Below are 21,609 nucleotides of genomic sequence, written 5' to 3'. Positions count from 1 at the left end.
ACTCAGCAGATTCGGCCGGCCTCCATCTACAGCCACGTCTCACCTGCCTGTCGCACACTTGACCTTTGACCCGGTGTGTGAGGTGGGAAACAGAGTCCACAGAGAGCGACGGCTTTCCAGAGGTATTACTGTTTTTATTTCAGAGTGTCTGAGAGAAAAGGCACTAAACCAAACCGGGAGAGTGACATTGACTTTGAATGGGAGAGAGAGAGAAGCAGAGGAGTCAGGTTTAAATTAACATATATAAAGTTTACACAACACACACACGCGCGCGCACACACACACACACACACAGCTTCCTATCTACACACTTCCTGATTGATTGATTAGAGCAGGCTGAAAGCTTTCGCTCCGTTAAAGGACGATTCCCTGCAATTTGTCTGTCAAAACATCTGAAGACGCCAGGACGTCACGTCTTACCCAAAATGCAAATGTGTTCATTTATCCTTTAACCAAATTCTCCTGAAGCTCCACCAGCGTCTGACACCACCCGACAACAAAACAACCATCAAACTCTTAAAGAAAATACAAATAAAGTTCCTGCATTCAGCTTAAAATGTTGAAAAGACATTTCAAGCCCCATTCAGACGAGATTAACACGACAGGCGGAGGCGAGGGACCAAACTGTGCTTTAACTCATTGTTCAAAGCGCTGAGAAATGAGGAGACGGTCTGTGGGGGACGTGGACATTCAACAGGACAAAGACGCTGCGTGGAGACTGGACATGAAAGTCAGTGTGACCTCTGCGTCCTGAGGACATCCGGTCTGAAATCTGCTTAGAAATCTTAAAAAGAAGCCCATTCAGAACTTGCCTGAGAATTTTGTTTTTAGGTTTTCTTCAGTGTCAAAGTCTCCAGAGACGCTCGTCTGTACGTCAGTGGTGACGCCGCTAACAGCAGCTGCTAACAGCTAATTCTGCACACGTTTAATGGCAATTAGCCGACACTAATGTTAGCATGTTCACATCTATCACATCAGCAAATATTTTGACTCAATTTCACGTATAAAAAGGAAGAAGAACGAGCAGCTCTTCAATAAACACGCGGAGGGGATTTAAATTAAGGCGGAGCAGCGAGTTCACGGGTAAACAGCTGTGATGACGACGTGGGTGGAGTCACAGTCAGGTGATGTTAGTCACCCCACCTGAGTGAACCCAGTCTGAACGAGGCTTTGAAGTTTGTTTGATTATCTTTGCATCCAGCTGTACTTCCTCAAACACCTTCGACCGCCTTCATCCTTTTCTACAACATAACCTACGATTGAACACAAGCTTGTACGCGTTTCATCCTGTAAACAATAACTGATTGTTTGCTCTTCGTTTTAACTCCTTTGAGCCACTAAGAGAAAATATCTGCGATTATTATATAAAGAAAATACAGAATGAAAATGTTTCAGCTTGAAGAGAAAACCTCTTGTGTCCATCTGAGTTAATATTACACCTTTATTCCCTAATTTACTGATTGATTTTATCCAAAATTTGATGAAATGTGACATTTTCTTGTCAAAAAACGTAACTTTTCTTGGGGTTAGTGTTCACAGTTTGGATGTTATTGGGATCTTTTTTATCTCCAAATACTTTAAGGAGTAAATCTCAGATATTTTTCCTCCTTCGCTGCGGCTCCATTGATCTCAGCCTTGTTAAACTTTCTGACGGGGGGAGAAAAAAGCAAAGTCAGAGCTCCTCAGGTGGTTTAAATGCCAACGTGTTTCAGTTTTCACCTCTCAGTCGTCTCTTTCATCGGAGTGTTTCATGATTCAGTAACCGAAATCTGAAAACTGATGACTGAAAACATTTATTCTCTGTCACACGGAAACACACTCACACAGAGGCGGGGGAGGGGCCAAGAGGAGGAGGCCGGGACCGGGGGAGGCCGGGGCTTCGGGGCCGGGTCTGCCGTGGTCGGAGGGCGGCGCCGTCCGTCAGTCACAGCTGGTCTTTGTAGTAGCCGAGCTTAGCGAAGGACATTTCTCTGCGCAGCTGCATCACCTCCCAGAACATCTGCTCGGCTGAGGACGGCACAGCGACACGGACACGGTCACAACGAGTCGCCGAGCACACGCACTCAGCTACTGCACTCACGTACTTGTACTTCATGTGAGTGTTTCTAATGTGCGAGAGGCCGTTTGCGTGTAGCGTCTAGAATCATCTGGGTCACTGTTAATGAGAGGGTGTGTGTGTGTGCGTGTGTGTGTCTCACCATCCTGCTGTTTGACCAGCCCTTGGTGGATGTAGCGAATGTAGGTGAAGAAGTTACACACTGCTGTGATCTGAGAACAAACACAAACAAACAAACAAACAGACAGTCATTTCTATGAAATGTCACAGCAAAAGATGTACATGTGTGTGTTCATGTGTGTGTTCATGTGTGTGTTCATGTGTGTGTTCATGTGTGTGTTCATGTGTGTGTTCATGTGTGTGAGCATGTGTGTGAGCATGTGTGTGTTCATGTGTGTGTTCATGTGTGTGAGCATGTGTGTGAGCATGTGTGTGTTCATGTGTGTGAGCATGTGTGTGTTCATGTGTGTGTTCGTGTGTGTGTGTGTTAATGTGTGTGAGCATGTGTGTGAGTATGTGTGTGTGTGTGTGTGTGCATGTGTGTTCATGTGTGTCTTCGTGTGTGTGTTTATGTGTGTGTTCATGTTGTTAGATTGGAGCTGTGTAAACAATCTTTCTACACAAACAGGACCTGAAATAAAACAGGAACCAGGATGTTATAAATAATATTATTTTACATTTACAGAGTGTGTGTGTGTGTGTGTGTGTGTGTGTGTGTGTGTGTGTGTGTGTGTGTGTGTGCGCGCACACTCACTCTGTATCTACAGTAGGGAGATACGTAGTAATAGTTGGACGAATCTCCAAACTTGATTCTGTGCTTACAGGTTTTGGTCTGACCGCTCAGGGCACATTTTCTGCAAAGACACAGAAAACAAATTCAGCTGGAAACTGAAACGAATGTCCAGGAGCAACACTGAGGACAGAGGGAGGACAGGGAGGACAGAGGGAGGACAGGGAGGACAGGGAGGACAGAGGGAGGACAGAAGGAGGACAGGAAGAGAGAGGGAGGACAGAGGGAGGTCAGGGTAGGACAGAGGGAGGTCAGGGGAGGACAGACGGAGGAGAGAGGGAGGTCAGGGGGAGGACAGAGGGAGGACAGGGAGAGGACAGGAAGAGAGAGGGAGGACAGGGGGAGGACAGAGGAGGAGAGAGGGAGGACAAGGGGAGGACAGACGGAGGAGAGAGGGAGGTCAGGGGGAGGACAGAGGGAGGACAGGGAGGACAGAGGGAGGACTGTTACACATTTATCAAGGTTCGTCTCATCAGGATCGCTTTGATAAACCTGGACGAAGGAAGGACTGAAGGGGGGTTAATATGAGTTAGTCGGGGGGGGTTTGGAGGAGCAACTGAAGAGAGATTAAAAAAGCTGATGGGAGAAAGAGGAGAGAGAGAGCAAGGGGGGAGAGAGGGTGAAGAAGGAGGGTGAGAGAGAGCAAGAGGGGGGAGAGAGAGAGAGAGAGAGAGAGAGAGAGAGAGAGAGAGAGAGAGAGAGAGAGAGAGAGAGAGAGAGAGAGAGAGAGGGAGTGTCAGACTTACGTGACGAGCTCGGCCATTCGCCCACTACAGAAGAGATTGAAGGAAGATGGAGAGATGACGATGAAAGAGTGAAAGCTTGATGAGGAGGAGGAAGAGTGTGTGTGTGTGTGTGTGTGTGTGTGTGTGTGTGTGTGTGTGTGTGTGTGTGTGTGTGTGTGTGTGTGTGTGTGGTCTCACTTTGGTCCTCCGCACTCCACTGCTGAGGCTTTGACCACAGGCAGCGGCTGGAAGCCGACCGGCTCCACACTGAGCGTGTTCTGCTCCACGGCTTCCAAGATGGCCGAACCCAGCTGAGGGACGAGAGGACGATGAAGGACGTTAAATGAGCGGCGTCCTGTTTAACACTGAAAACACAGTCAGACGTGTCATGATGCGCGTCCCTCCGTACCTCGCTCTTGCTGAAGGTGAGACAGGGGTAGATGTCCTCGCGGTAAACCCTCTCCAGGAAGGAGCAGCCCCGGTCCAGCGTCGGCTCCTCCTTCCACGCCTTGAAGTCGCTGAACAGCTGACTGTCCACCTGCACAGGTGCACGGGTTCACATCACAGAGACATTAGAGGCTTTGTTTTAAACACCTTCCACCTGTGGACATCAGCTCCGCGGCGTCCTACCTCTCTGCACTCCCGCACGATGGGCTGCGTGGCCGACGGGTCGGGCTGCGAGCCCAGGACGGCCGAGGAGGTGCTCTTGTTCCTGCTGTGGCCCTTTCTGAAGGGGGTCTTCACCCCCCCTCCCACCGCTCCTGCAGGGGGGAGTTCGCCCAGGGGGGAAGTGGGGGAGGAGAGCACGAGCGTCTTCAGGGCCTGGACCTCAGCCTGGAGGACGTCGATCTGAGGAGGAGGAGGAGGAGGAAGAGCTGTTTCAGCTGATCTGACAGGTGGAAGCATGCTAACGACATCAGACTGAAGGACACGGTGTGTGTTTCACGTCAGCGCTCAGATCTGACGTGAGATCAGATCTGACGCTCAGTGTTCAGCTGTCACCTTGCCCAGAGCTTCCTTCAGTTGTTTTTCAGCAGTCGCCTGTTTGACGTTGGCCTCTCTGACCATTTTGTGGGCCTCCTGGAAAACACACACACACACACACACACACACACACACACACACACACACACACACACAGAGTTATACATTTCAGTGTGTGTTCAAAGGACAGGAACATACAGTGAAGCTCAGCCTGTTAAAACTGTTTGGCTGCTTATGAAACACACACACAGAAAGAGTCCCAGCACCGTCCACGAGAAAAAGAGTGAGACGAGGACAAGGAGGAGGACTGTGGAGAGGAAAGGAAGGACACACGGCGAAGGCCAGCCGGACAGATTGGCTGCAGCTGAATCTCTGACTGAACTGTCTGTGGTCGAGTTGCATTGTGGGTAACGTAGGAGCCAGATTTTGTGCTACAGGAGTGAAATGATGAAACTGTGGAGCGCTATTAAAACATACTGATGTCAACAGGAAACATCTGTGGATTTCACAATAAAACAGGAAGTAGTTCACTAAAACTTCACTAAAACATAGCTTCACACTTTGTCCCGCCTCTGTCTCAAGTCCGTGTCAATCATTCATTTTTCGGTCCGATGTCTGTCTGGCCGCTGCCTCGCGAGGAAGGGAAACAGGACACAGGAAACAGGAAGCAGAGGAGACGGACAGACGGAGAGGAGGCGGACCGACCTGGAAGAGACTGGCGGTGAGCTCCTCCAGCTCCTGGCCGAGCTGATCTCTGACTTTAGACAACCTCTCACACTCCTCATCCTTCAACAGCAGCTCCTTCCCCACACACACACACACACACAAACAGAAAAACAACCGCCAAATGAACACGTGAAAAGAAAATCAAAGCGTGGCGACGACAAACAAACAGATGAAGAAATAAAAATCAGTGAAATATGTTTGAGGAGTAAATCATCGTTTCACCTTAAATCATAAATGAAAAAAAAAAACATTTAAATAAAGTTTTTTACATGATGTCAATCAATGGAATGACACACACACACACACACACACACACACACACACACACACACACACACACACACACACACACACAAACAAACACACAAACAGCACACACTCACATTCAACTTTAAATTCCTTCAGCTTAAGATCAGAGGCCATGTTTGCGTGTGTGCGCTTGTATCTGTGTGTGTGTGTGCGTGTGTGTGTGAGTGTGTGTGCGTGTGTGTGTGCGTGTGTGTGTGTGCGTCCTACCCTCTGGGCCTTGGCCAGCTCCTCCTTCAGCCTCTCGTATCCTTTCTCTCGGACCTCCATCACCGACGGGCTGCGCAGCCGTGACAGGCTGTCACTCAAAGCGCTGCACTCCTCCCCGTCCTCTCCAGACAGGAAGTTGCCATCAGCAGACTCCGCCTCCTGGCCTGGCACACTGCAGCGTAACCATGGAAACAACAGCGGTCAGGTGTGGCTCACGGCCGATTGTCGGTCAGTCGGTAAAGATCCTTTTTGCTCGAGCAGACTTGCAGGTTTCATCAATATTCTGCCTCTGATGCCAATAACTAATCAATGATCAATGATCAGAGCAGCTTCCAGTTGATTTGTGGTTAATTATTTAACTTCAGACGTTCAGGTTCAGCTTTGCTCACCTTCCATTGTGGCTGTGTCGTGGTGTGGAGTAAACCGGCTGCGTGGGGAGCTGGTCGGCCCGCAGGGAGGCGGGGAGGCCAGGAGGGGGCGCTCCCAGCGAGTGGGTGCGGTACAGCGAGGTGGGCGGGGTGCTGTGTCGGGCGGGGGGGCGCTGCTCCGCTTGGTTCTGCAGGACGACAAAAATGAAAGCGGCGAGCGTTAGCAGGGCGGCGGGTCGAACGTGACACCGTGTTTCCTGACTCATCAGCTCGATCATAAAACACACCCAGCGATGAGCTCTACCTGCTGAGGAGGTGACAGGTTGAAAGCAGACCTACCTGAAGGTCAGGTGTGGTGGGCGAGGCCAGGTTCACCTCATGGAACCCCTCCAGAGTTTCAGCATTGGTCTGACCGCCGCTGCAGGCCATGGCAGCTGCTCTCAGACATCATACAGTCTGCAGACAGACAGACGGACAGACGCACAGCTGTTAGCATGGCTGCAACCTGTTTATCATTGAACATGTTGGCAGCGGTGAGTCACACGAGGCTCAAAGCTGCTTCCTGTCTTCCTTCAGTCCAGACTACAGATGGAGCATCAGTGACTAACAGCAGGGGGCCGAAGAAAAGCCTTCACAGGTTTGTTTACTGCTGCTGCTCGTCGGTCGCTTCAGATATTTTGTGCAGATTTCTTTACAGCTCGCCATTCTTTCTAAAGTATCGAGGACGCAGTGTGAGGGTGTGTGTGCTGTGGTGGTACCATGGTGCGGCGGAGGCTGGAGGGGCTGCAGGATCGATGGAGGCTCGCAGTCAGACGTGAGACAAACAGGTCGACAGGTGAACGAGTGACTCAGCAAACAGGCCGACAGGTAAAGGCTGTCCTCAACCTGAGAGAGGGACAGACAGAGAGAGGACGCCTGTCTCTTTAGTTTCTGCTGCAGCCAAAGTGGACTCCACACACAGGTTTATGACACCGTTTACGGTGGACTGGACTCTGGCTTCACTTTCTGGGTCAAACTCCAGCAGACAGACAGACGGAAACAGGAAGTTCACGGCTGACAGACAACAAAGCTTCAAGTCTATTTTCATACCACAGATCCTCCATCATCACCATCATCATCATCATCATCATCACCATCATCATCATCATCATCATCGTGTTCTTGAAATAATCTGTCCTCTCTTTGTTCGTCCTGCCTCAGCACAGTGTTTTAACAGCACACCTGTCCCACCTGCTCAGCCTGGTGTGTGTGTGTGTGTGTGTGTGTGTGTGTGTGTGTGTGTGTGTGTGTGTGTGTGTGTGTGTGTCCCGCTGAGTACACACACAAAAGCTGGAATCAGCGACCTGAAGACAAATAAAGACGTTGTGAGTCAGAAACACTGACGTCATTCTGTTTCTTTAGAGTAGCTGAACAAAGTCACTCTGTTTTCATATCAGTGTCATCATGTCAAAGTCCCTCGTCTGCAGCTCAACAGCAACCTCTCAGTTCTGACTGCTTCTGAAATTTAATTTCAGTTTGCACATTTAGTAAAATGAGTGAAGAAGTTTGAGGTCTGATGCTCGAGAAATGAAGACATAATGCCAGCGAGACGCAGCGTTGGACATCGCTGATATTTCTTTTAACAAAAGCTAAAATTATGAAATCAAACCAGAAATTTGTGAGGTGTTTTTTAAGATTTACGCCTTCAGTCTTTTCATTTGTTGACAATAACAAACACATATTCAATGTTTCTCAACACATGCAGCTTGAACCTGGAAAGTCTGTAAGTGTAAAAATTCTGATTTAAACCAGAAACTTTCTGATCAAAGAACAAGATCACAAACGAGTTGGATGGAAGCAGAATAATGAGGATCATTGTGCTGCCTCCAAACCAGTAACAATAAAACAATAAATAACAATTAATCTTTAACTACAACTCAACTTCACACACTTCACAATGCAGCTTTACTGTTCACACCTGTCTGTCAAACTCAGGTGAAACCCCACCTGCCTCAAACCAACCAATGCCTGCCCGCGACCCTCTGCCTGTCTCCATGGAGACCAGATCTTGGGAGCCCGTGGTAACCCGACACTGACGGATGCTGGGTGTGGATCCAGTTTCTCCATCCGCCTGGTCGAGGCTCGTCCCGGGTTTACAACACGCAGACTGAGGTGAAGCGAAGCCGACACACAGGAGCACTGAACGCCGGGGGGACGTTTGGGGGGGGGGGGGGGGGGGGGGGGGGGACTCCTTCCATTCGAGTCGTCTGAGAGGAGACTGGACTGGACCTCCTCTGGAGAAAACCTACCCGTGATGGGACGCTTCGGCCAATCACAGGTCACTTGTGAGAAAAGGACATTCCTACTGACGCTTGTACAAACGCAGACGCCGAAAGCCTCGTCTCTCTCGGACAGACGTCTCTCACACCTTGTCTTCCAGGGACAATCCTGCGCTGCAGCTTCAGACGCAGCAGCAGACGTTCACAAACCGTGATGCAGCTCACATGAACCATCAGCTGTTTCCACTTTTCTGATGTAAACACTTTCCTAGTGACGGGTCAGCTGACGTCCATCCACCGATCCCATTGGCCCATCACACACTGCACATCCTGACATCTGTGACTGAACAGATCTGATTTACAAGTGATGGAAAATGATCCTTCTGGGCTCCCTGAGGGTTCAGACATCCCGGTTCAGCTCCAGGCGACGCGCTCCATCCCTCTGTCTCGCCTCATTTCCTGTCATCTCTCTACAGCCTGCTCTCAAATAAATACACAAAACACCCCAAACAAATGCAGAGAAAATACTAGAATCATTTAGAAAGAACTAAAATACTAGATTAACCAGTCGATCTTCAGAAGACAACTGCTGGAGTGATTTATTAAGCACAAATGCAAACCATCTCCAGCTGCAGCTTCTCTCACGTCACGATTTGTTGTTTTTCTCTGTTTTAAGTGTTTAGGAATTCAGTATATTTTGGTTTTGGACTGTTGTTCAGACAAAAACCTGAAACCTTCAGTGTCTGAAAGAGGCAACTTTGAGTTCCGGACAGTTAAAAAACAAACAAACAAACAAACATTTTATTGACTAAATAAATAATGACCCAAAACAAAAGCACCATTCATTGACAGTGAAAATCATTACTTACAAATTTCTACAGTTCAAATTGTTCCGGTCAAGCTGTAATGAAGAACTAACTCCCTGTCAGTGTCTTTCACCACATCAGATATAATTTTATTCACATTCTTGCACTAAAACCGTGTCGTGATTTAACGATATTTGAAATCATCTGCATCCATTAAGAGGTCAACATGACAGTCCTTTCTGCAGGATTTACAAAAACACCGCATGACTGTTTATTTTGGAGAAATCTGACTCTGAGGTTTGCACATGAACTGCAGCGTTTGCGATAACACTAACTCGGTTTACGCCGACAACAGCCTCTCTGTCCATTCACATGATTTCCAGCTGTGACGCCGGCTGCAAACAGCCTGGTGAAGCTGATTATAATGTTATCTATGAGCTAAAAGGCTCACTCACAACTGGAGCTGAGTTAATGTCCTCGTCTGACTTAAACATCACGGGCAGACTGCGTTTTAAAGCACGAACACACCTGTTTCAGAGCGCCGTGACAGCTAGCACTGGGTTAGCCGCGGCTAGCGTGTGTGAAGCGTTAGCAAACGGGCTAACATGCTAACAGCTACCTACCAGACGGCTAACGTTAGAAAGCTAACGGCTGTTATCTGACACCGCTCCCATGAAAGATGCATGAAAGCCGCGGTGTGTCAGCTAAGGTTTCGTTGCTATGTCGAGCTAACGTTAATGAGGCGTTTGCATTAGATTAGCTAACGTTAAATAACACCAGGTGCATTCAGATACGTTATTATGGCGTTTCTGTTAGCTGTGACACGTAATGTTGTGTTACAGAGACAGGAATAAATCAACCGTTAATGACAAAACAGTTACAAAAACAACGCACCGGTGTCTCTCCTCCAAAACGTTAATATAACCCCGTTATTCCCGTGGTGGAGGATTACTGATGAGGGGGAAACCCTGTTTCCATTATCGGCCACCGTACACAGCCCAGCCGCTGCTAGGTAATCTCAGTAATTTGACGAGCAACAGGGGTCTCTGTCGTTAATAAATCTGACTCAAATAGCAGAAACTGTGGTTCAATGCTGACAGTCAGAGTGTGCGGTCGCTAAGTTGTGGGAAAAGGGAGAAACTGTGCGACAGACGGTTCCGTGTCCGATAATGGGCGCACAAATGTAATGGTGCATTTGCATGTAGCTACGCTAGCAAGTTCCCCGAACTTACCTAATAATGATAATAACAACCGCAACATGAACAGCATGTTAGCTGTGGACTCACCGGACCTCTGTGGACGGCAGCCGGGCCGGTCGCTCTTCCTCCCGCTAACGTGCAGAACCAACCCGTCAAACAAACAAACGAACGAACGAACACCGGAGCGGCTGTTGACGCAGAGCAGGTTACTCCAACTGACGGGAGGTGCGTTCAGGAACCTCTGGGAAATCAGACAATTATCATCACACTCTTTTTTAAACTAGGCAAATTAGATGTTTGCATGTATAACACCAGAGGAGGAGGAAGTATTCAGATCCTCTACTTTAGTAAGAGTACTAATACCATACTGTTATATGCTTGAGTAAAGGTGTATGGGTACAGTCAGTGAAATGTACTTAAAGAATTAAAAATAAAAGTATGAGACTATTTTGTTCACTGCTTTGTTGAAGAATGAGATTTTAGCCTCATTTTCAGACACTTCAGAGGGACACTGTTTATCTCCCCTGAGAAGATCCTGAATCCACAGACTGATTTGCTCACCACAGGTATGTGAGGGACTGAGCTACCGGGCCGCAGCCAGCAGGGGGCGCACAAAACAAACACATCAACAGCGTCACACGTTCACACGTATTAAAGTTCACTGTTTATAGCTGCAATTTATAGTAAGTAGGTCAGTTATTTTCCAGGTTTCACCTAAATCAGTGGTTTAATCTACATTTTATTCATTTATGTTATTTGATTTTATATAATCTGCAGATTATTTTCTCCATCAAACGCTGCAAAAATCTTTTAATTTGTGAAGTAGCTAATCCCTAAAGCTGTCAGATGAATGTAGTGACGTAGAAGTGCAAAATGGAATATAACTGAGTGAAAGTAGAAAGTAGCATGAAAATAAAAGACTCAGGTTAAGTACAAGTACCTCAAATTTGTACTTCACTACAGTACTTGAGTTACATTCCAATACTGTCCAATTTATTTGCTGGTTTACTTTCCCTGAAGAAACGACAGTTAATATCTATCTTTGAATTTGTTACGTAAAGAAAAGCTGTCAGTCGTGTTGCGGTTAATCACGTTAAAACAGAGTAAAGGTTAAATGTCCCACTGCTCGTGAACCCATCCCAATGAAACACTTGGGTGTGAGTGAGATAACTTTCCGCTGTGTCACTATGATCACCTGTTCACACACCTGAATGACAACACACACACACACACACACACACACACACACACACACACACACACACACACACACACACACACACACACACACACACACACACACACACACACACACCCTCCTGAAGGATGTGGGCGGGCTTTCTCCTCGCTGGCTTTAATTGGTGCGTAATGTGCCGCTGCGGTGTCATTACGCACGCGGAGCTCTCCAGCAGAGGAGGTACGCGCGACGCATCCGGACACTCAGAGAAGACTCGTGTCCCCGCTCAGGTGGAGGCTGATGCTGCCTGTCTGAGGACGAAACCAAAGGCCCTCTGATGAGTTAACATGACTGATCTGTGGGGTTATTCGGTGAGTCACGTTTCATTTGACTCGTTTTCCTCCTTTTTCTTCAACTCACTCGTGTATTTCTGTGACATTCCAGCAGATACTTTTACTAACACTTTTCTACATGTTCTCCTGCATTAATTATCACTGCTCTGCTCCAGTGATGTCAGAAAAATATAATATAATACAGTCAAAATAAAGCTAAATATATGGATGAGCTGTTAGTGTGTGACAGAATGAAGACTTTCCATCATCTGTTTTCTCTTCATATACAGAACATATAGTTTGCCATACACAGTAGAAATATGTGGTGTATCCTTTAGTACAATGGAAACGTGTGATAATATATCAAACATATGAAAAATAGATTTATTTAGCATTTCTTAGCATGGTTGCTTTCCACTCTTTTTGGTGTGTGACCAAATAACAGAAAGAGAAATGTCAGAGAAAAACTTCTGCAGACTTCTGGTTTCATTTTGACACAACAGAAACGTTATTAAGGGCCATAATCACCACGTATCAGTGATCAAAGTCACGTGATGGAGGATATGATGGTCCGATAACACTAAAACTGAGTCTTCAGCGGAAAGATGACTCTGAAAAATGATCCTGCTTTCAGGGTTTAACTCATGATTCAACATAAAGAGACAGACTGGGTTAAAAGGAGCTGTCTTAGGTTTGATGGTGACATCATGTGTTACCAGGTAAATTTAAGGTCATTACTCACCGTCAGTGCTGTATTGACCCTGATGGACCCACACTGGGTCTGGTTTTACTTCATCCTCATCGTACCTGCAGTCGAACCGTTTCTCTCTTCAGCTCCGTTTGGGCTTCAAACTCATCGAGGAAGCTTCATTTTTTCCTCCTGAAGTCTTTTATGACAGAGGAATGTGCTCCGTGGTTTCTGCTGCAGGAGCCTGTTCTGCAGCTACCTGTTCCAGGTCAACCTGTCCGTCAGGTGTGTGTCTCTGCTGTGATGCTGTAAAACCTCAGAGCGAAGTAACTGAGTGTATTTACTCACTCTGAAGTACTTGTACTTGACTTGAGTGCTTCAGCAGCCTGCTCCAACACTGATGGTTTAATCATGTCATGTATACTAATATATCCCTCACAGGGGTCATAATGAGTACTTTTGATACTTTAAGTACACTTTTCATGATAATACTTTTGTACTTCGTGTAATTTAGTTAAAGATCTCAATACTTGCTCTGCTTCAGACACACAGCCCCCCACCCTCAGAGGATGCTCTCTCATGACTTCATCATGCTTTTATTTTGCTCTGACCTTTATTTGACCTCTTCCTGTCTTCTGACGTCTCGTCCGTCCTCTGTGTCTCTCTCGTTGGAAAGAAGACTGGCTGATTCTTCAGAGCGAGGCCGGATGTGATTCTTGTTTTGTCGTAGTGCCGCACAGCAACGCCGGACCCTCCATGAGATGTCCACATGCCAGCTGACCTCTGACCCTCGCACCATGGACCTCCGTCTGCAGGCCAACCCTCAGCTCCACTACGGGGTCAACGGGGGCGCCGGCCGAAGCTCCAGACCAGGCGTAAGCATTTAAAAATCCAGTTAACCAGAGCTTTACTGATCTTCTTGTACTTCTGTGTCATTTTTCAGGGCAACACGTCTCCTTTATGTGTAGATCCTTGCAGTTTGCATCCATTGAGCTCTGCACATCTAAAAAAAACAAAATTAAATAAGAAAAAAAATCATTCAAAATACATTTAAATGTCTAAAAATTCTCATGAAATTTTCATTTAAAAGAGTGAATATTCTTGATAAATGCTTATTTGTTTTCTTGATTTAACTTGATGGAGACTCACTCGATGTCACGCGATGCTGCAGCTTGCAGCCAGTTAGCTTAGCTTAGCATCAAGACTGGAAACAGGGTGTTTCTTAGCTGTGGGCCACGGTGTCACCATGAGTTTGCCAAGACTTTAGGAAGTTTGTGTTCACATCCAAGAAAAATTCTGCCAGATAACAAACAAGATGTATAATTAGTGGTTGGCAGACTTTATTTGTATTGGATGGAGCCAAGCTAGCTGTTTCCAGTCTTTATGCTAAGCTAAGCTAACCAGCTGCTGGCTTCATATTCCTATTCCTTTTAGATGATTAACAGCAAGTATACACATGTAAAAAAGCTGATTTGATGGCCGCTGTGGGCCTGTTCTCAGTGTGATTGTGCTCGATACAGGACACAGTTTGTGTAATTGCACATAATTTGTCGGGGCAGGCGGAGCACGGAGCTGCCTTGTTCTATTGTCCTGTTAAACACACTCCGTCGTATCAGATGAACCGCTGATTATTCTAACTGTACTTGACCCTGATTGAAGCTCTTCGCTGTGTTTACACAAAGCGCCCAGTCATCGCGGACGCTGAGAAATTACACCTGCTCCACAACCTAATCCCTTCACATGCCTTGGGGATGACATTCATTATCAACAACCAACACAGCTGAACCGGTTGAGCCGCAGTTTTCTAGGTCCTGAGCTGCTTCACCACAATAGACTCGATTCAGTCCAGCTGAAACCAGCAGATCAGTGTTTATCTCATATTGGTTTCACTGGGTGTGCTGCAGGTGTCTTTGTGTGTCTCTACGTGTGAAGCAAAACAAAGCTCACAGTTAGCTTGTTGTGGCACCTTTCGTAACACTGATGTCAGCAACAAGCCCTGTTTGCCATGTCGACCCTGAGCTGAAGGTCATCACCTTGAAATAGCTCAAATGAGCAGCTTCCTTCACTTGTGTAATTGTAGTAAAACACGACCTGTGATCAAAACACGCTGTTGTTTAAACTGTAAACTTTAATTTTTTTCACTTGTGCCTCAACATTGTAAATTCATGTAACTCGCCCAGAGTTCAGTCTGCTTATTGGTAAAATATTACTTCTTTAAATGCTCTTTCTCTCTGAGAGTTAGATAAGAAGATTATTCACTCTCATGTCTGTACAGTAAGAGCGAAGCTGCTGCCAGCAGCTGGCTAATTTAGCGTAGCATAAAGACTGGAAACAGAGGGAAACTGTTAGCCTGGCTATGTCCTGAGGTAACAGCGTCCACCTCCCAGCACCTCAAAGCTCATTAATTAACATGGTATGTTTGTTTTATCTGTGCAAAAATGAAGCAGAACTTATCTTTTTTCACTCACAGATTAAGCAAACATGCTCTAACTGGTAAATGAATGAAGGTGCTGGTAGGTCTGTTTTGAACTTGCTGACGGTTTCCCATATGTGTAGCTGTTAGAGCAGAGCTTGCATCTCCAAAATGTCAACTTTTTAGGAACTATGCAAGAAAACAACCTTTTCCAGCGTGACGATGATGCATTATCAACATTATTTGTGGATCTGACGAAATAAACTTAAATCAAGGTCCACAAACTTGATTTTCTGGAGCCACTGAGATGTTTGAAAGCTCCAGAATAAACTGTAAAGCTTCTACAGGTGCTTTTTGAACTTCTCAAACATAAAAATATGGGAATTAAAACTTAACTCTGAAAGTGTTTTAACAGATTTTACTTCATGCAAGTTTTACGTTATACTCTTACTTGTACTGTGGTAGTTTTTCTTTGTGCAGGTCAGTCCCATGTCCACCACTGTTTATTTTTAAATCCATTACACATTGTTACGGGGGATTACCTACTCCCTACAGCCATGTGGTTTGGCTTAAATAGGTGGACTCGATCTTTATCAGGACTGAAAAAGACCTCATAGCTGAGGAGCTAAATCAATAGGCGTTGAGCTGTTACTGGATCGCCCATTGTGCCATTTTTCAGTGGCTGCACTGTGTGGAGCAGGACAGGTAGCCGTGGAGGTGAGGCACTGAAGAGAGGAGCAGTTCAGCTAAATATAGGGTGGGAAAGAAGTCGGGAGGGTTGGGATGCAGGAACAAACAGGCCTGTGTTCACTACTACACATGACTACTGTATGAGAAAGTCTCAGTGGATGGTTCAACATGGATTCAATGATGAAGAGCAAAGCAAAGACCGATGTGGTGCTTCTAGGCTACCTGAGACTGATTTATGGCAGCCGAACACATCAAAAGTGAAAATCTGAACAATAAAGCTTTGATCTAACTTCTGCCAAGTGTAAGATAAACAGCTGAAAAGGTCTTATATTTTTCCATATCTTACTTGTAATACCAGGATTAGCTGGCTCTACACTGCAATACCATTAAGTCTACACAACCGTCAAGTGTGTGACCTTTTGCCTGGGACCTGTTTAACGATATCACGTACACACCAAGTGCATATTTACATACGACACCTTTACAGGCTTCATGTTATGAGTCAGCTTGAAAGGAAAGCTTGGAACATTAAAAAGTCCGCCAGAGACGGCATTTTCCACCAACTCGTGGAGCTAATGTTATCTTAAACAGCGAGATAGCTACGGCTAATCAAATCTGCCGACAAGAATTTTGAGTGCTAACTAAAGTTCATATTGTTTGAAAAAATTACAGTTTTTGAGAACAAACATAATCCAGATTATTTAACTATTTCAGATTTAAGTCAAATTCAGAAATCCTGAATACATACCTCTTCGGCAGCGTCGTCTTTAATCTCCCCTACATCTGTAAATATTTTTGTGAAATACTAATCTAAAAACATGTTGTTTTGTGTACTTGGTATCCATGGTAATTCATAGTAGCATGATTGATTGATGGGCTGTATATTAGACGATTGGACACATCCTGAGAACCACCCTGACAAAGGGATGATGGCTGTGTGGGCATCATCAAATTTAGAAAGAATAATGAAATCTCACCACGTCATCTGGTTTCCCCACTGTCACCTGGCTTTGACAGGAAGATGATGCGCTGCAGTTTCTGAGCCAGGAGGAGCAAGAGTGCCTCCAGTTCTTTGAGGAAACTATCGACTCACTGGAGGACAGTCTGGAGGAGAACAACCGGAGGCCCGGCCAACCGAAGCCCCCCGCGAGCAGCCGCAGTCCTGTTGAAGAGGTTGATGGACCTCTATGTTCGAGTCCCAACCCAGGTGTGATTGTGTCCTCTCTCCTGGCCAGACATTCGAGTCCCAAAGACCAAGATATTATAGACCTGGTCCGCCCGGAACCGGACTTGGTGCAGACCAAAGAGTCAATCTTCAATCCCTCCAGCCCAGGTAGCGTACATTTCTGGGTTCTTGTATGCAGGACCATAGCCAGGATGGAAGTTTATAAATCAAAGATCCCAACAACCCTTCACATATTCTTTACAGTACAGTATTAAATAAGTTTTCCCAACATAAAGGTCTGAATACTGTTTCAAAGCCCTCTTTAATTTTAATAAAATATGCTAAAAGCCCCAAATTCCCCCCAAAATACCACTGAAGATGACTCTATGACTTTAGAGTCCACAACAGTAACTACAGTTGTTTATAAAGCTTGCAGTCTTTCCCAGATTCTCACTTTGCAATTTGTTTTTTGCAGATTTTCAGAGTATGATGCCAACTCCTGAAAGCCACTTCGAGATAAAGCCAAGGCGTGATCCAATGGACAGTTTGCCTTCAGAGTACAACCCTGCCTTACCAAGTGGCAGCTATGGGACAACAGACAGCCACTCCTACCACCCTCCAGGAAGTATCCCCACCCCAGTCCTGATTGCGCAGAAGATAGCTGAGAACCAGGCAAGTGGAACCTCAAACTTCATGTCTTCCTCAGTCCTCCGCCAGTCCAGCCTGGAGTCTGAAAAGCCACCAAGCTACAGCACCGATCTTCCTGTTAAACATGGTCCTCCTACCTCTACTAAGCCTACCCGCTTTCCTGCCAACATCAGTTTGATCCTCGGCAACAAGGAGCACCAGAATCAGTCACTGGCTAATGTGAACATCCAGGAGAGACGGGCGCAGATGCTGGCAAATCTCACAGGGTCACACCCACTGCTGCAGGAAGACCCTCAGCCAGTCATGGAGCAACAGGCTCGAAATGTTCCCAGACGCAGCATTTCCTTCAAGGACCCCACACCAGACAAATCGAGGATGGAGGCCCTGTCTAAGCTGGGCCTGACCAGAAATCGAGCCATGTCTGGAGGTATGTCGCACCTTGACAGTGCCTCTCTGGATCCTTTCACAGGTGCCGAAACAAGTGCCAAACCTCTAGAGGCCACTGTTCCCACAACAACAGAAACCAGCACCAAATTGCCAGAAGCCAATGTTACGACACCACATCAGAGCCAGATTAATGTTGCCAAAAAAACAGAGATCCTGCAGACAAATTCCTTCAAGAGTCGTGAAGATGGAATCCCCCAATCAAGCCCCTCACCTCCAGCAGTCACACAGAGTAGCTACTATCCACCTCCTTTGGAAGCCAAGGCACCCGTCTCACCGCCGTCTGAGGTCACCTCACTGGAATTGAACAGCTATGGAGGGAAATCTATAGTGGTCAACCCATCTGCTTCCTCCAGGAGCGAACCTGCAACCTCTCCAACAACCCTCGAACCCAAAGTCCTTCCACCTGTGCTGGCTAACCCCAGTGAGTTCAACAATTACGGAGGGAAAACCAAAGTCATGATCCCTGCACCTGCAGCCAGGACCAGGAGCGACCTTCCCGACATCCTCAGCTCCCATATAGACAAGAGTCAAACCTTGCCGACCAAATCACAGCTGCCACCTACTGAGCCTAACAGTTATGGAGGAAAGAGCCGAACCATCAATCCCCCCACTGGGTTGAATCACCCTTCAAAGAGCCCGGCAAGGAGCTTGAAAGCTCCAGCCCCGACCCCTGCCACAAGACCACCTCGGCACTCTTACCACGGCGCTGTTAGTGCCCAGAAAGCAGCAGAGCGTGCCTTGTCCCCTGACCACAAGCGCAGATCCGGCTCCATGTTTCGCCCTCAAGGCATCACTGTGCAGTTTTCTGGGCGGGGGGCGACGGATGAATCGCGCAAAGAGGCATTGCGGAAACTGGGGCTGCTGAAAGACTCTTGATAAACTCTTTCTTCTTCGGTCTCCACCTGTCGAGCCTGAATCTCTAGAGTGTACCTGCTGGTGGAGGTGGTATGCTTGAAGTCTCCCCATTTATACCTGTGAGTGTGAGGTGTGACGGTGCAGCTGCTGCACATGCGACACTGTTTCAACGACAACAGTCTGGACAGATAAACTGCAAACAGCTTTCTGTTGCCTCTGATCCAGGACACTTCGTACCTCTGCAGAAGATTTTCTGGACAAAGTGATGCTTTAAAAAGGAGCATCCTCTTCCTGTGGGAATCGAGCTTCTGTCTCACCTTTATTTGCCACAAATGAGGCTGAATGTCAATGGACTTTTTTTTTTTTTTTTCAAATTTGGCTTAATTTCCTAAAAACATCTTAAAAAAAAAGAGTGGAGATTTTATATATTTCATATGTAATCCAACAATGTCTCTCCGTACTTTGACTCCCCTGCCCTGTTTGTGGCACAGCTGGGTACTGTAGTTTTTATCAAACATTCCTCAGATGGAGGACATTTTGCATTTGTTGGGGACTATTTTCAGCGGTGGATTAATACACATTTGATACTCTAGTGTTTTCGGCAGCAGGATGGTCTATGTGGGATTGAGTTAAAATGGATTACAATAGGACTTGGGGGGGGGGGGCAGGATTAAATGCTAAACTGATTTTTATTGGAATTTTATATTTATTGTTTTTATGCGAAAAGTAAGGTGGGCAACTGTCCCTGTACTCCAGACCCTCAGGTACACGACATGGCAGTTACTGTGTGGTAATCTTATTAATTGCCCATTGCACCGGGGGGCCCAGCAGGTTGGTCTGGTCCTGGTAAAAATGTCTGTTTTTAGAGGCAAGAGGACACTTAAATCCACAATTTACAGTAAATGAGGCAGCATGCTGCAGCACGAACAGCTCAGGAAATGACTGCAGGCATGAAAAGGAGAAAAATTAAGACAGAATGGAAATGAGCGGCTAATTATGCACAATTTAGGTATTTAAGAAAGAACAAAAAATGGTTAAATTATGGAGTAATTTAATCCAGATTGAACAAGGAGCCCCCACGTCATCCTCAGAAAAGACCCCCCGCAGCATCTTTCTGTATCCATGTTTAGTTATTTATGGTGTCGCTTTCTTCCTTCTGTCAGCAGAGTGAAATGAATGTTCGTACACAGGCTGTGAAGTCTTTGTCAACCCTGTTACATGTTTTCACGGGGCTGTTTACCGACGCCGGGCATTTTCTACAGCAGTGAGTGAGCGTTTTCTGTCAGCACTTTAGGGAGAGGACGAGTAGAAATTACTTTTCTCTGGAGAAATTTTATCACTTTGCAACGACTAAAACTGTGTTGTAAAGAGGAAAAGGTTCTTTAAGAGTTGGTGGATATCAAGCGACCAGCAGAAGATCTGATGTCCTGGAATAACAATGGTGCTCGAGCTGAAGCGAAGCGAGGCCGGGGTTTCTTGAAAGGAGAGCTGAGCTGAGCTGCAGGATATTTTTACTCGGCGGACAAACCTCCCACACCAAACCACAGACTGCGGAATGGCTTTGTGGGCAGGACCTTTACTTTTTTACTATGCAGAGGGAATACTTTAAAAGTGCTCTTTAGGGATGGGCGAGCACATGGCATTGTACAAAACACAAGCACTAAAACCGCAGAGTCCAGAAATACATCCTGGGTTACTTCTGTGTTTTTATTCCTTTCAGGCTGTCGATAACTTTCTGACATTCGCGAGTGTGTTATTTAACTGTTGTAGCAGCATAAGTGTGTATATGTATGTACTATGTGTGTCTGTGTATGTAAGTTTACTGTGTTTTATCCAGACTCCGGCCTCTGTAGTTCATCTACAGTCACTTTTGAAGTATATTTTGTTTCACTCAGCAGTACTGCAGTACTCGTCCTGTGTGAACATCTTAGTGAATTTTGTTTACAGACTCCGGTTCTCTGTAGTTCAGCTGCAGTCATTTTGAAGTATCTAACGGTGCCTGCATACAGTTTATGACTACATTCTGTATCACAGTGCCTTCTTTATTAGGAAATGTCTGTGCAAAGCGTCCAGATCTGCACAGATCAGGGACAAAACGTGCATCCGTGTGTGGTAAATGGGGATATTAGCGGCCATGTGAGAGCTGCAGCAGCCTGCTGTAGGCTACATGTCCACATGTAGACTGTCTGTGTATACTCTGCTTAACATGTCTTTAATGTTGATTTTTGTCATTCATTAAACAGAATAACACAACTTCTTTCTGCTTGTTTTTCCTCAATTAACTCTGGAATGTAAAGAATGAAAAGGTGCCGTTCAATGATTGGCTACCTGTGTGTAATGTTTCACCTGAGTGGAAACCTTCAGGAGTTTTGCGGCGCCTTAAAGGGCCACTCCACTGATTCAACACAGGAGGATCACTTGACTTGTCTCTGATCTGATCTGATGGAAGATACTTCTCTCATGTCTTGTGTGGTAATTATGAGGTGCAGCCGGTTAGCTTAGCTTAGCATAAAGACTGGAAACAGAGGGAAACAGCTAGCCTGGCTCTGTCACTCTTGGGGGAACAATGAACATTGAAGTTCCTGAAGGGGACATCGATGATGTCTACTCCCTGTCCTCCTAATGTGTTGCTATAACTGACCATGTTTATACCTGGAGACATCTCACAGATGTCTCTTTTGCAGTGGTGGTCTATGGGGAAAACGCTTTTTGGGCTGCAGGGGATTCTTTGTTGCAGTACCATGAGTGGCCACTAGGAAACACTGG

At 46.3% G+C, this 21,609-nt stretch overlaps 3 protein-coding genes across 7 annotated transcripts in view; 1 reads left to right on the top strand and 2 right to left on the bottom strand.

Moving 5' to 3' along the window:
- upf2 (UPF2 regulator of nonsense mediated mRNA decay) overlaps positions 1-21,609 on the bottom strand; it is a 72,893-nt gene that overhangs the window by 31,444 nt on the left and 19,840 nt on the right. The window lies entirely within an intron of this gene.
- rab3ip (RAB3A interacting protein (rabin3)) lies at positions 117-10,648 on the bottom strand. Of its 4 annotated transcripts, none has more exons than XM_070992544.1 (13): positions 10,516-10,594; positions 6,924-7,050; positions 6,505-6,621; positions 6,187-6,353; positions 5,798-5,969; positions 5,261-5,356; positions 4,574-4,651; positions 4,202-4,420; positions 3,981-4,109; positions 3,770-3,882; positions 2,811-2,910; positions 2,199-2,268; positions 117-2,007 (listed from the first exon to the last, which is right to left on the bottom strand). In XM_070992544.1, exons 3-13 carry the CDS (start codon positions 6,592-6,594, stop codon positions 1,925-1,927), a joined length of 1,317 nt encoding a protein of 438 aa, XP_070848645.1. In that variant the 5' UTR covers positions 6,595-6,621; positions 6,924-7,050; positions 10,516-10,594; the 3' UTR covers positions 117-1,924. The 4 variants fall into 4 exon arrangements, with proteins under 4 accessions (XP_070848645.1, XP_070848644.1, XP_070848647.1 ...); XM_070992543.1 differs by lacking the exon at positions 10,516-10,594 and adding an exon at positions 3,593-3,616 and having other exon boundaries at positions 6,924-7,036; XM_070992546.1 differs by lacking the exon at positions 5,261-5,356 and having other exon boundaries at positions 10,516-10,648.
- Positions 13,356-18,946, top strand: LOC139350711 (specifically androgen-regulated gene protein). Its single transcript, XM_070992249.1, has 3 exons — positions 13,356-13,500; positions 16,746-17,061; positions 17,369-18,946. The coding sequence occupies exons 1-3, from the start codon at positions 13,387-13,389 to the stop codon at positions 18,862-18,864; spliced, it is 1,926 nt and encodes a 641-aa protein (XP_070848350.1). The 5' UTR covers positions 13,356-13,386; the 3' UTR covers positions 18,865-18,946.

This window comes from Chaetodon trifascialis, chromosome 22 (genome assembly GCF_039877785.1).
Source record: "Chaetodon trifascialis isolate fChaTrf1 chromosome 22, fChaTrf1.hap1, whole genome shotgun sequence".
Classification (NCBI taxonomy): Eukaryota; Metazoa; Chordata; class Actinopteri; order Chaetodontiformes; family Chaetodontidae; genus Chaetodon; species Chaetodon trifascialis.
The sequence above is the reverse complement of the archived record's forward strand: the minus strand, read 5'-3'. Positions and strand labels throughout refer to the sequence as shown.

Excerpts from the sequence above, each read along its gene's own strand:
- rab3ip (XM_070992543.1), bottom strand. The coding sequence starts at position 6,594 with ATGGCCTGCAGCGGCGGTCAGACCAATGCTGAAACTCTGGAGGGGTTC. Across the intron at positions 4,652-5,260 it reads TCACCGCCAGTCTCTTCCAG|GAGGCCCACAAAATGGTCAG; the intron begins GTCGGTCCGCCT and ends TGTGTTTTCCAG. Across the intron at positions 3,883-3,980 it reads TCACCTTCAGCAAGAGCGAG|CTGGGTTCGGCCATCTTGGA; the intron begins GTACGGAGGGAC and ends CTCGTCCCTCAG.
- LOC139350711 (XM_070992249.1), top strand. The coding sequence starts at position 13,387 with ATGTCCACATGCCAGCTGACCTCTGACCCTCGCACCATGGACCTCCGT. Across the intron at positions 13,501-16,745 it reads GCCGAAGCTCCAGACCAGGC|GAAGATGATGCGCTGCAGTT; the intron begins GTAAGCATTTAA and ends TGGCTTTGACAG. Across the intron at positions 17,062-17,368 it reads CTTCAATCCCTCCAGCCCAG|ATTTTCAGAGTATGATGCCA; the intron begins GTAGCGTACATT and ends TGTTTTTTGCAG.